This window comes from Pteropus alecto, unplaced genomic scaffold (assembly GCF_000325575.1).
Source record: "Pteropus alecto unplaced genomic scaffold, ASM32557v1 scaffold78, whole genome shotgun sequence".
Classification (NCBI taxonomy): domain Eukaryota; kingdom Metazoa; phylum Chordata; class Mammalia; order Chiroptera; family Pteropodidae; genus Pteropus; species Pteropus alecto.
In genome coordinates this window covers 16,273,354-16,284,489 of record NW_006443124.1, presented here as the reverse complement: position 1 = coordinate 16,284,489, position 11,136 = coordinate 16,273,354, and the positions used below count along the sequence as shown (strand labels likewise).

General features: G+C 60.0%; 2 protein-coding genes and 1 long non-coding RNA gene across 5 annotated transcripts in view; 2 read left to right on the top strand and 1 right to left on the bottom strand.

The window, feature by feature from the left end:
* LTC4S (leukotriene C4 synthase) overlaps positions 1-1,572 on the top strand; it is a 3,620-nt gene extending 2,048 nt beyond the window's left edge. Inside the window, exons 3-4 of the mRNA XM_006923362.2 lie at positions 37-207; positions 385-1,572. Of these exons, the coding sequence (XP_006923424.1) occupies positions 37-207; positions 385-526 (313 nt within the window). The 3' untranslated portion in view covers positions 527-1,572. The remainder of the gene's footprint in view (positions 1-36; positions 208-384) is intronic.
* A 138-nt stretch (positions 1,573-1,710) lies between these two features.
* MGAT4B (mannosyl (alpha-1,3-)-glycoprotein beta-1,4-N-acetylglucosaminyltransferase, isozyme B) lies at positions 1,711-11,130 on the bottom strand. 3 transcript variants are annotated; one of them, XM_006923248.1, is made up of 15 exons: positions 11,006-11,130; positions 5,839-6,024; positions 5,611-5,751; positions 5,405-5,538; positions 4,947-4,993; positions 4,533-4,646; positions 4,261-4,336; positions 4,049-4,163; positions 3,652-3,782; positions 3,375-3,482; positions 3,081-3,274; positions 2,654-2,732; positions 2,481-2,568; positions 2,281-2,393; positions 1,711-2,181 (listed from the first exon to the last, which is right to left on the bottom strand). In XM_006923248.1, the coding sequence occupies exons 1-15, from the start codon at positions 11,100-11,102 to the stop codon at positions 2,158-2,160; spliced, it is 1,647 nt and encodes a 548-aa protein (XP_006923310.1). In that variant the 5' UTR covers positions 11,103-11,130; the 3' UTR covers positions 1,711-2,157. The 3 variants fall into 3 exon arrangements, with proteins under 3 accessions (XP_006923310.1, XP_015453540.1, XP_015453541.1); XM_015598054.1 differs by having other exon boundaries at positions 5,611-5,748; XM_015598055.2 differs by lacking the exon at positions 4,533-4,646 and having other exon boundaries at positions 1,722-2,181.
* The window catches only part of LOC107196492, a 3,232-nt gene continuing 3,043 nt past the window's right edge, over positions 10,948-11,136 (top strand). The window contains exon 1 of the long non-coding RNA XR_001517881.2: positions 10,948-11,082. This is a non-coding gene — a long non-coding RNA (uncharacterized LOC107196492). The remainder of the gene's footprint in view (positions 11,083-11,136) is intronic.

The following is an 11,136-nucleotide window of genomic DNA, read 5'->3' as shown; positions in this document are numbered from 1 at the left end:
TCTGGGTCTGGGTGGCCGGCATCTTCTTCCAAGAAGGTCTGGAAGTGGGACAGGGGCGCATGCACTGGAACCCCAGGGATCCCCGCGCCAGTGCGCTCACCTTGCCCCGCTCGACCCTTCCCCAGGTGTGGCGGCCCTATGTGGCTTGGTCTACTTATTCGAGCGCCTCCGCTACTTTAAGGGGTACTCGCGCTCGGCGCAGGAAAGGTGAGAACTAGGGAAGGGAAAGGAGGTTGGTGGGCGGGCAGAGGATGGCGGGTTGGATGAGGCAACCAGTGGGAGGTGGGGGCAAGTGGGCGGGGCCCTGGCGGAAGTCTCGTTGAGGCTGGTGAGCCGAGGGCGGGGCTGCTGCGTTGCCCCGCTCCGGCTGAGCGCCCCCCGCAGGTTGGCTCCCCTGTACGCGAGCGCGTGCGCGCTCTGGCTGCTGGTGGCGATGGCGGCGCTCGGCCTAGTCGTCCACTTCCTCCCGACCGAGTTGCGCGCCACGCTCTTGGGATGGCTCGGGACACTGCTGCCCAAGGCCTGAGACCGAGGACGCCAGGTCGGCGGGGCTGAAGAGCCAGGGCCGCCTGGAGGACGGCGGAGGGTGCCTCGTTTCCTTTCCCAGACTCTAATAATAAAGTGCCGGTGGCCGGACTCCGAATGCGCTTTCTGGGTCAAATGGGGTCGCGCTCCGCGGGCTATGGAACCTGGAGAGGCTCGGCCCCGGGCCTCAGCCGTCAGGTGGGCTTCTTGGGGGCGGCGGGGGCCGGGCCGAGGAAGGAAACGGCCTTTCCGCCGGGCAGGGGTTCGATCCCGTCCCGGACCCAGTGCTCTCTTGCCCTGCTCCTAGCAACACGGCTGGTCTGCGGGCGGCTCTGCCCCGCCGAGGTTCATCCCACGGCTCCTCTCTGAAGTCAGCGCTCTCCTTGCCTGTCCCCGCTCCTCTGAGGCCTGCCCCTCAGCCACCCTATTCCTCATCCCCGGGCCTTCATAACCGATACCAAGGGCCCTTTCTTATCAGCACTGGGTCCCTGGAGTCTAGAATTGTGTAGGCGTTCAGGGAACCTTGCCGGGGGGCTGTGGGGCCGTGAGGATGATGAGTGTGGTCAGTGGTTTTATGACAGGCACAAGAAAACGTCCAGGTACTTTGGGCGCCCAGACCCAGGGATGTTCTGCTGGCGGAACAGAACGTCCTTCAAGAGGTGACTTTTAGCCCAGATGGCAGAGAGCTTTCCAAGCAGGGCAATAGTGTGTGCAAAGGCCCTCGAGGTGAGCGCGAGGCCCTAAAATGTGTCAGAGAAGGGCGGGAATGGGGGGCCCTGGGGACCTGGACAAGGGCAAGGCTGAGACTCTCTAAAGAGGGGTAACGAAAAGATGGGGGGAATGCCTTCTGTTTGAGGGGCTCCCGCGCTAGCAGGTGGGGTTATGAGAGGTAGGTGGTGCGATTGGGGAAACCCCCGTAGAGATGGGACAACTTTGGGCACCAGTACTCGGATTCCGTGGTCTTCCCCACCCCCGCACGCTCGCAAGTGGGCAGACCCTTCAAGGTGGCCCAGGCCCACACCAGATGGTCCTGGGAAAATGGGCAGAGCTGCACTTAGGGATAGTTCTGCTGCATGGATTGGCCTGGACGTGGTAGTGGGTGGCCTCAGGGTAGCATCACCTGGCACCCCGCCTCCCTTCACCAGTTGGCTTCCCTCCACCAGCTGGAGCTCAGAGCACCCCATGTGAGGCACAGATTTCATTAACCCTTTATTACAAGTCACGCTCTTATAGAAGTATATGTGGACTTAGGTGAAAAAATCAAATGTATCCAAGAATAAAAAACACAGCACATAAAGTAGTATATGCATTCCAGTGTTCGCGCCGGAGACCGCGGGCGCCCAGGAAAAAGCTCTTCTAAAATGGCCTGGCCCAAGCCTGCTGGCTGCGAACGATTCTGGGCGGCACAGGTCGGCCTCAGGCACAGTGTGGGGACTGCCACCTCCTCCCTCGGCCCTGTGGGCGGGCAGCACCAGCTCCTGGGGCCTCCGGGCCAGCGGCGACCCCACAGGCCGCTGAGCAGTGCCAGGAACAACCCTTCAGGCTGGGTCTGTCACGCCTGGCCCTCCGGGGGCAGCAGCGAAGACATGCCGGGCCTCTTGGGCTTCAGGGCCAGTTCTCAGAAGCCCCGCCTTAGTCAGCCTTCTTCAGGAAGATCTGAAAGAGCCAGCCCAGAGTCAGCAGGGACTACTGAGTTGGCCCATCTAGCTATGGGAAAATGCTCCCGTCCCTGTGCCCAGCCCTGTCCTGCCTTACCTCACTCAGAATGACCCACACGGGCGAGTCTGTCTGGATGGAGAGGCGCAGTGCTTCCAGGGGGCCGAAGGCAGGATCCACCTCGCCCTCTGCCACACCCTTGTAGAAGGAGCCTGCGGGAGGGCGGCACTGAGAGCTTACCCCCAGGTCCTTGCTCAGTCCAGCCTGTCCCCACACCTCTGCCTGCCAACAGCACTCACCTATCTGGAGGTAGCCATCAGGGCTCCGCGGATACCGGAGGGTGGCTACGTGGCCCTCCTGCAGGGCCTCCTTGTCCGACTGGGGGTTCTGGGGGCAAATCAAGGGGCTGAAGCCAGGAGCTATGGGAAGGGCCGGCCAGCCTCAGTGCACACCCACACCCCGCCACACTCACGTCAAAGGGTAGCACCTCCACAGACGTGTTGAAGAGCTTGTCCTCTGGGTGCTCAATGTTCCCACTGCGGAAGAAGAACCTGCGGCCAGGCAGGCCTGTGAGATGCTGCAGGATGGGCACTGCCCCTAGTGAAAAGGCCTGGCCTGGGCCTTGGGTGCTGGATGAGGCTGGGTACCGCCAGGGGCAGCTATTGGGCTGTGCAACCAAGGCCTTGTCATAGGGATGATGGTGATAGGTAATATCACTGAGCTCTTGTGGACACTGTCTGACATAATCTCTACAAGGTAGCTACCCTATGCACCCCACTCTTTAGGTAAGGAAACAGGCGTGGTAAGGTTCAGTCATTTGATAGGGTCATAGAAATTTGTGGTGAGGTCTGGTAGCCACCCGCCCCTCCCCCAATGTGGACCTGTGGGTGCTGACACACCTCTCAAGACGCAGTGGCTGGAAGAAGCGGAAGCGGATGAAGTCCCCTGCAGCAGGCGTAAAGGCCCAGAAGAAATCCTCACGCAGGTAGGCTTTCTCCAGGGTGAAGTGCTGGTACGTCTTGAGGCTCGTGCTCACTTCAGCGGGCGGGTTCACATGCTCCTTCCGCAGTGCCTGCTTCCCAAAGTCCTTGTCCTGCAGCCCCCAAGGGACAGCACTGCTAGAATGGGCCCCGGACTTGTCCTGCCGACCCCCTGCCCCACCCCAGCCCACCCTCTTCCTGGACTCAGCCCACCTTCAGTTTCTGAATCTTGCCCGCCAGCGACGAGTGAGTGCCCACGTGCTGGAAGAGGGACGGCTTGAAGCGGATCCGGAGGTTGGCCTTCTGCCGGTCACAGTGCTTCTGTGGAAGGTGGGCAACACCCTGGGCTCAGCTCCACCCGCCTCCCAGGACAGGGCCTCCCCAGCCAGCAGAACCTCTTCCTTGCAGCCAGGCGCATGCCTGTGGCCACAAAAGAGGCCAGAGGCCGCGTGCCCCGCTGCCGCGCCCACCTCTGCGCAGCCCCACTCACCGCATCCTTCTCAGGGTTGCAGACCTTCACCCACAGAATGTGGTCCAGAAGCCAGTCAATGGGTTTGTCCCGGTAGAACATGAGGATGAACTCCACAATCAGACTCAGGTCCAGCGACTTGAACATTTTCCCTGGGGGAGACGTAGAAAGAAGGGGTGCTGAGTGGGCAGCTCTGCCCTACATTCCTTCCTCTTAATCCCTGTGGGGGGCTACTTGGGAGGGTCCCACAGCAAACCCTGTGGTTACTGCAGGCAGGTGATGGCACCAGGGGGTAGACAGTGATGGTGACTGAGGGCAGGTGAGAACAGGTCAGGTGGGGCTGCAGTGGCCAATCCAGGGAACTGGGCAGGGGAAGGAGGGAGGGGGGAAGACTGAGGGGCTCTGGCAAGTCAGTCACCAATGAACCCCAGCTGGGAGAACTCCAGGATCATCCAATCCTCCGAAGGCTGCTGCAGCGCAAAGTTCTTCATGGTGCTCAGGTAGCTGGGCTTGGCCACTATGTCGTCCTCCAGCTGCACAGCAGGGGGTAGGAGGGGGCGGGACTCAGGATGGGGACCCTCCCTCCGGACCTGCTGGGAGCTGGGCGGGGCAGAGCAGGGTTGTGCTGACCTGCACATAGTAGATGCCTTTGGACTGTGCGTACATCATGAGGAAGCAGTAATCGAGGTTCTGTTTGGTCCTCCACCTGCGGGCCAGGGCCTCAGGAGCTCAGAACCATACCCCCCTTCCCGTCCAGTGTGGCTGCCACAGACGTACTGGGTGGGTAGAACCCTCCCTCCATGCAGGGGTCCTCCACTGGAATGTGGGGGCACTGCAGCCAACAGAATGGGCTCTCAGCACAGGTGTGAAGGTTGCTGGGGGTGTGGGAAGAGTGCTAGTACCTGACTCTCTCCTTGGGGTCCCCAAAGGACTCTCGGAGGCGGGAAAAGTCAGGGTAGAAGTGAGGGGAAGGGGAGATGACCTCCAGGAGCCCGGAATGGATCTCTGTGGGGAACCTGGGGGACAGGAAGGCCCAATGGGTATGCAGCCTCTAGGGTCCAGAACACGGCTAGAGCCGAGCTGGCCAGTCTCCGTCCATTTTTTAAGGCCCACCAGGCAGACATCCCCACACTATACCCAGCCTAGTAGGGAAATGGGGCCCCGGAGGGGTTGGGCCACCTCTACACACCCAATGCCTCTGACAGGGGAAGCACTCTCCCCTGGAGAAGGAACTGTCCTGTGGGAAGGCTGGCACCTGCCGGCCCAACAACCACAAAGGAGATGCCCTCCCCAGCTTATCCCATGCCAGTACTCACAAGGCCTTGATGTTCTCCGTCACCACTGAGGTGTACTGTGAGTCAGTCTGTGGGGAGACCAAGTGTCCTCCCTAAGCCCAGCTGTCCCCCCAAATGCCTGGGAGATGGGGCTAAGGGTAGCGGGGAGGGCTTCAGAAAACCCTACACATTGAGGGAGCCCTCCATCCTCAAGGTGGAGTAAGGCTGGGCATGTGGACCACAGATGCCTCAGAAAACACTCTTTGGGGTACCTCGGCGATGGGGTGAGGCACAGTAGGTAACTGGTATCTCCACAAGGGGCTGCGAAATGTTTCTTTCCTTTTAAATTTTTATCTTGATAAATTTGTGAATGACAGTGAACTTCTGATAGCTTTTCCTCTGGAATGTTGCTCTCTCTTCATCTCTCTCTTGTTATTTGTGTCATGTGTCCCTCTCTGACTGTCATGCATCCCCCGACCCTGTGCCCCCAGCTCACTCGCCTCGGCAATCAGCACCACGATGACTGAGTCCTCCTTCTCCTGTGGGCTCAGCTCCGAGATGAGTGAGTGCAGCGTGTCCGTCAGGTACGAGTGGACCTCGCGCCGCACACTGGGGATGCCCATCACCACAGACACTGCGGGGGGCAGAGGATCAATTAGGCACAACAATAGGACCACACCCCAGCCCTTCCTGGCCCTGCGCCTACCTCCGGTGCGGCCCTGGCCCACGCGCACAGCCGGCTGCAGGCTGCTTTCCTTGGCTAGCAGGTGCGGCAGGTGGTGGAAGACAGTGGGCAGATGCAGCACAGGCTTCTGCGAAACGTTCCACGGCTTCAGGCGTGGGTCTTCTGGGTGAGTCAAAAAAGGACGGGTCAGAAAAGATAAGTGACCTGCCACCAGCCCCACCTCTCCTGCCGTGTTGCTGGGACACTCACCAGTCAGGCGGCCCCAGGTACGATTGCCATCTCGGTCTCGCAGTACCTGCCTCTCTGACACAGCTCTCTTGATCTCGTCCAGCACCAGATTGAGCTCCTTGGAGCGCCTGAGGCTCTCCTGCTCAGCAGCGTGCAACCTGTCGCGCAGGGCCAGGAACTCCCGCTGGTACACATCTACCACATCACCTGTGGGTGGTCCACATGCTGTCACCAGGGGGTGGTCTACCCCTTGAGGGTGCCAGAGCACACATCTACATGCCCATCTGTGTGATAGCTATCTACATTTGTTCTCGTGCTTGCCACACGTGCACTCTCTGGGGTTACATAAGGGTCACTGAAGTCACACTGACACACATGGGGGAGAAAAGCCTCCACTGGAGAGGATTAGCCCTGTCCAGTACTCCTCCCTCCCCCCGCAGTTATTTTCTCCTTTGAGAAGGCATCTGAAGTGGGAGGGCTGCAGGACCACTTTTAGCCCCAGGTGGGACAATAAGCAGGGGCTGGAAAGTCTCAGACTGATCTTCTCCATCTAGTGGCTCCCAAAGTCCCCTCTGGCTTTCCTTGCATCATCTGCTCCTTCCAGGGGATGGGACACCTAAGGTCCCAACCATGGAACAAGGACTCAATCCTTCTTCAAGGGGCTTCTTAGTGCCCAGCATTCCCTGCTCCCTACCCCCCTTCATAGAGGCAATCACAGGCAGCCCATCCCCAAGGCAGCTCTGGGGATGGATGACGTCCCTGGACTCTACTTCCCCTCCTCCAAGTAGGACTGAGCCTGAGAACAGGGTCTGTGACAGTATGCCCCTAGTACCCATTCGTCCCTTGTTGCTCTTCCTGCACTAGGCACCACCTTGGAACTCCCTCAGTCTCACATTAGCCCCAGGGGGTTGCTGCTGCAGTTCTGCCCCCAGCACTCAAATGAGCAAATGATGTTGAGAAAGTAGTCTAGGGTCACTCAGTGTGTCAGTGGCAGAGACGGGACCCGCTCTGAAGACTCTGTGGCCTGCTTCTCTGGAAACCAGTGTCAGAATCTCCGGCTGGGCCCCAGCTGTGGGCATCGGATGCAGGGGCCCGCAGCAGCACAGAGGTAGGGCTGCCTATCCCTGGACAGGGACCCCCAGGGGCCTGTACCTGGCTCCAGTGGTCAGGCAGGGACCAGGGAGCAAGAATGAGACAGACAACATCCCTGCCTGTGGCTGGTACTGTGGTTCCTGGCGGGCTGTGCACTCCGGGCCTCTGGTCTTACTTGCCCTCTTCATTTGCTGTCACACACAACCCCTCATCCGTGCCTAATGGCTGTGTCTTCACATATGCTGTGGTCTCTCCTGCCTGGAACCCTTTCCTCTTCCGAACGAACATCCACGTAGCCTTCAAGGCCTGGTTTTAAAGTCTCCAAGTCCAGGAAGCCTTCTAGAACTCCTTTCCCACTCCCAGACAGCTCTTCTGCTCTTGGATCCCCAGTGGGGTCATTGCTCCCAGAATGCCCTGGGACGGTAGCACGCCCCACAGCCATGAGCACCAGGGGTCACAGCCAAGGTAAAGTTAGTTACCTCAGGACACACCCCATTTGTTCTGCAGCATTCCATACCCAGTTTGCCCCACTCTCCCCCACTCTCCCAACACACACCCAGACTGCCCTGGGCTAAAGGTCTAGGCTACTACAAGCTTCCAAGCTTGGGGCAGCCCTGAGGTGGGAGGAGGGAGGAATCAGATTACCGGATGTTCTAGTGTGCTGTGCTGGGTTCCAAGGCCAGGTTACCCTGGAAACCTGACCCCTTAAACAGCAGCTAGCCATCCCCAAAGTTCAAGGAGGGGAGGGGAGCTAGAGGTGCCGAAGCCCAGCAGGAAGGAGTTCAGAGCTACCTGGACACCTGGACATGGCAGGTGGCCTCCCTCCTGAGTCTTTGCTCACCTACCTATTGAAGCCACTGGGTCTTGTCCAAGGCAGCCCCCTGCAATGGGCTTCTGTGAAGTAGGGGGAGGGGAGTGAGACTTCACCGCTCCCCCTGCAACTGCTGTCGCTGTCTCATCCCCTCTTCTCTGATCTTTAAATAGACAGCTCTGTCAACCTTACTTTGCCCAGGTGGACTCCCCGACCACCAAGGCCTGAGCATAGCCTACTCCTTACCCTGCTGTCCTTCCCAGGACCTCCCTTCCCCTGGTCCTGGGCTTCTTCTGTTTACTAAGTGGCATAGGCCCTAGGCATTCCCAGCTCTGGCTCCTGCCCACGCGGCCCTTCTGTCATTTCCCTGAACACTGCAGGCCCTGTCCCTCGGCACCCTGCCCCTGCTCCTGTCCTGCCTGCTGCCTGCAAGGTCCCCAGCTTGCCCCTCATCTCTGGCTTCCTGCTCGTGGGTCCACTCTGTCCTTTCCTGTCAAAGCCAGAACCTCAAGCTCTGTGCCTGCCTCCCCATGAGCTGAGCCTTAGGCCAGAGGTGGTTGGAATGAGTAGTAAGTGGGCTGGGAAGGCAGCCTGGGAAAGGCCTGGGAGACCCTGGCCTCTGGGGGTGGGGGGTGGGCAGGGTAGAAGTCCCTGGGGGCTAGGGCTGAGGGGACCTGGCCTCTTCCATCATACCTTCTTACCCCAGGGAGGTGGGGCTGGGGCCTGGCTCTGGGAACGGCTGGCCCCAGGGAAGGACTGCAGCTATGGCCACAGAACTGGAGGCTCCCCACCCCCACACACTGAAGTCAGAATAATCAGTACACCTGAGGCCCACAGACCACAATCTTCCCCCTGGTCCCCTCTTAGTTGTAATAAAAAGACCTCATGCCTCATACTTAGGGAGAGGGAAACAGGCTCAGAGGGGCACAGGCTGGAGCCAGGCCCAGGGAAGGTTGGCTGCTAAGGGGTGGGCGTCCACCTCCTCCAGGACCTGTACCCTCACTCCCAGTGGTCAAGGGGAGTGGCCATCACTGCTGAAGTACAGGCTGGGACGCTGGGGGGTGCCATGTGGCTGAAGCCAGCTCCCTGGAGGGTCTGTTGTCCTCCCTGGGGACGGGCTTTCAGCAGACACTTGGCTAAGGGCTACAATCTGAGCCCCGGCAGAGCTGTTGCACAATTTCAGTCAAGGCTGGATGTGAAACCCATATCCAGGGCCCATCATGCCAAGACCCACATGTCCTTCCTGGCCCTGGGCTTCCAGGATGCCGCCTGCTCCTGTCGCCTCCTTCCTTTCTGGCTCCCTGCCCACATCCTCCCTTCCCTACAGACCCGGGTTCATCTGCCCTTCCCTTAAGTATCTGTACTGGGCCAATCCTATTCTGAGCTCCCCACTCACTGCAAACTGGAAGCCAGGGTCCAGTCTGGCTTCCCCACACATTCTATACTGTTGTCTACATGTAAGAATGAGAAGGGGTGCCATAAGAGCCCAGATTCAGGCTTGAGTCCTCCAATGACCTTGCCCTCAGAAACACTGACAGCTCATGACAAGAAAGACCCAGGTCATGCTCTCACCCCATGCCTCACAGACTCTTGGGCTTCCGTGCTGCAGGTATGAGGACCCCTGAATCTGAGCCCCACAATTCTTTGGCTGCGGGTGCTCTCCTGCTCCCCAGGCCCTTGAGTACCAGCCTCCTTGATGCCCCCTTTAGAGTGAGCGGAACTTGAATGGAGCCACTGGAATCCCCTCTGCTGCTCTGGACACTGGCTCCCTGTGGCCAACCAGGCCTCCAGAGAAGGTGTTCTGGTGGGGCTTACACTGCAGCTCCTGACATCAGGCTGAGGGCAGGTGGCTGCTGCAAGAGGCACACAGAAACTGTAGTCTGGCCAAGAACAGGGTGCAGGGGCTCAGCACTCACTGACAATTGGACCTATGTGCCCAGCCTGTCAGATACAGCCCTAGCTGGGCCTCCATGCTTACATGGAGTAGCTCCAAGTCTGTTTACATGACCACTTTCTCAAGGGTCCAAAATGCCATTCTCAGGGTGACATACCCCACCTGCAGAGACTGCCCCAGCTATGCCCTCTCCTGGGTGACACACCCCAACTAGAGACCTACGGAGAACTATTCCCCAGCCATGCCCTTCCTGCGCCAAGCCCTAGGGATATCGCGTCAGAGCCCCTGGCTTCCATCAGACAGGAGGACTGCAGTAGGTAGGGCTGGACAGGCAGGAACCAGGTGGGGGGCTGTTGAGGCATGGGGGGGTCAGGAAGGCTCTAGCTCCTGCCCCAGCTGCCTTTTTTAGTGCACAAGAGCGAACAAGGAAGCAGGCGATGGGAGGGAAGCAGAGGGTAAGCTGGCCTCAGTCTGATCCTGTTTAGGCCTTCTGCAGGAAGACCAGGAGGCAGGAAGGAAGCAGTTTTTCCCCAGTGCCTCCTGGACTGCAGGCTGGGTGGATAAGGGCCTCCCCAGCCCCAGACATCCCAGCCAACACCAGGCGATTCCAGCCAGTGCTGGGGACTGTCTCCCTCCATACCTCACCTCCAAATGTGCCGGCCAGACTCAGCGCCATGGTGGTGGACTGGCCAGCTTGCCAAACTTCAAGTGGGAGGTGATGTCTCAGTGAGACCACACTAAGTGAGTTAACGGGTAGCAAGCTTAGGGCGGCCCCCCATGTCTTCCCAGGCCAGCAGCCACAGGAAGGCTGCTCCAGCACCCAGGGCCCTATGGAGAAGTCCTAGGGCCAGATGTCATGGAGGAGGGCTGCCGAGGCCCCAGGGAGCAGCACTGCAGTGAACTGGGGTGGAGGTCATTGCCTGGATGTCTGGCTGCCCCGTCACACTTGTCTCAGGAACACAGTGTCTGCTCCTGCCCAGGTGCCTGGAGCTGGTATCTTGGGAACCACCTGGTACTGCCACCGCTGTGACCTTGTGTCTCTGTCCCTTTCTGAGAACTCCAAGGACCCCAGCTGGCCAGTGGGAGCGACCACCGCTAGCAGGGGCGTAACTGTACTCACGGAGGCGGGTCCCAGCGCCGGATGAGGGACCCGGCGACTGCTCTGCCAGGCGGCCCAACGCGGACCGGAGAATTTCGTTATTTCGGCAGCAAACAAGTGGGGGAGAAAATGGGAGGGGCGTACTCCCGTGCTGACGGGCGGGGAAGGGGCTCCGGCGTCGGCTTCCGGCTGCCTCCCGCGGCTACTACCCGGACCTGCTTGGCTGCGGGCGCCCAGGTGCGCCCCAGTGTGGTTCGGGCCGCGGGGCGCGGGCCCGGCGGGGAGGGCTCACCTTTCTGACCGCCGAGCGCCGCGTACCAGGAGAGCGAGAGGAAGGCGCACAGGCAGAGGAGCAGCAGCGTCAGGAAGGTGCCATTGCGGAGCCTCATTTCCCCAGGAGCGCGGCGGGCGCCGGCGGGGCCG

What these genes read in the sequence shown, in the direction of transcription:
- MGAT4B (XM_006923248.1), bottom strand. Translation starts at nt 11,102, where the DNA reads ATGAGGCTCCGCAATGGCACCTTCCTGACGCTGCTGCTCCTCTGCCTG. An exon ending in GGGCCAGGGCCGCACCGGAG is followed by an intron (nt 5,539 to 5,610) that starts GTAGGCGCAGGG and finishes TGCCCCCCGCAG; the next exon opens with TGTCTGTGGTGATGGGCATC. An exon ending in GACCCCAAGGAGAGAGTCAG is followed by an intron (nt 4,337 to 4,532) that starts GTACTAGCACTC and finishes CCTGGCCCGCAG; the next exon opens with GTGGAGGACCAAACAGAACC.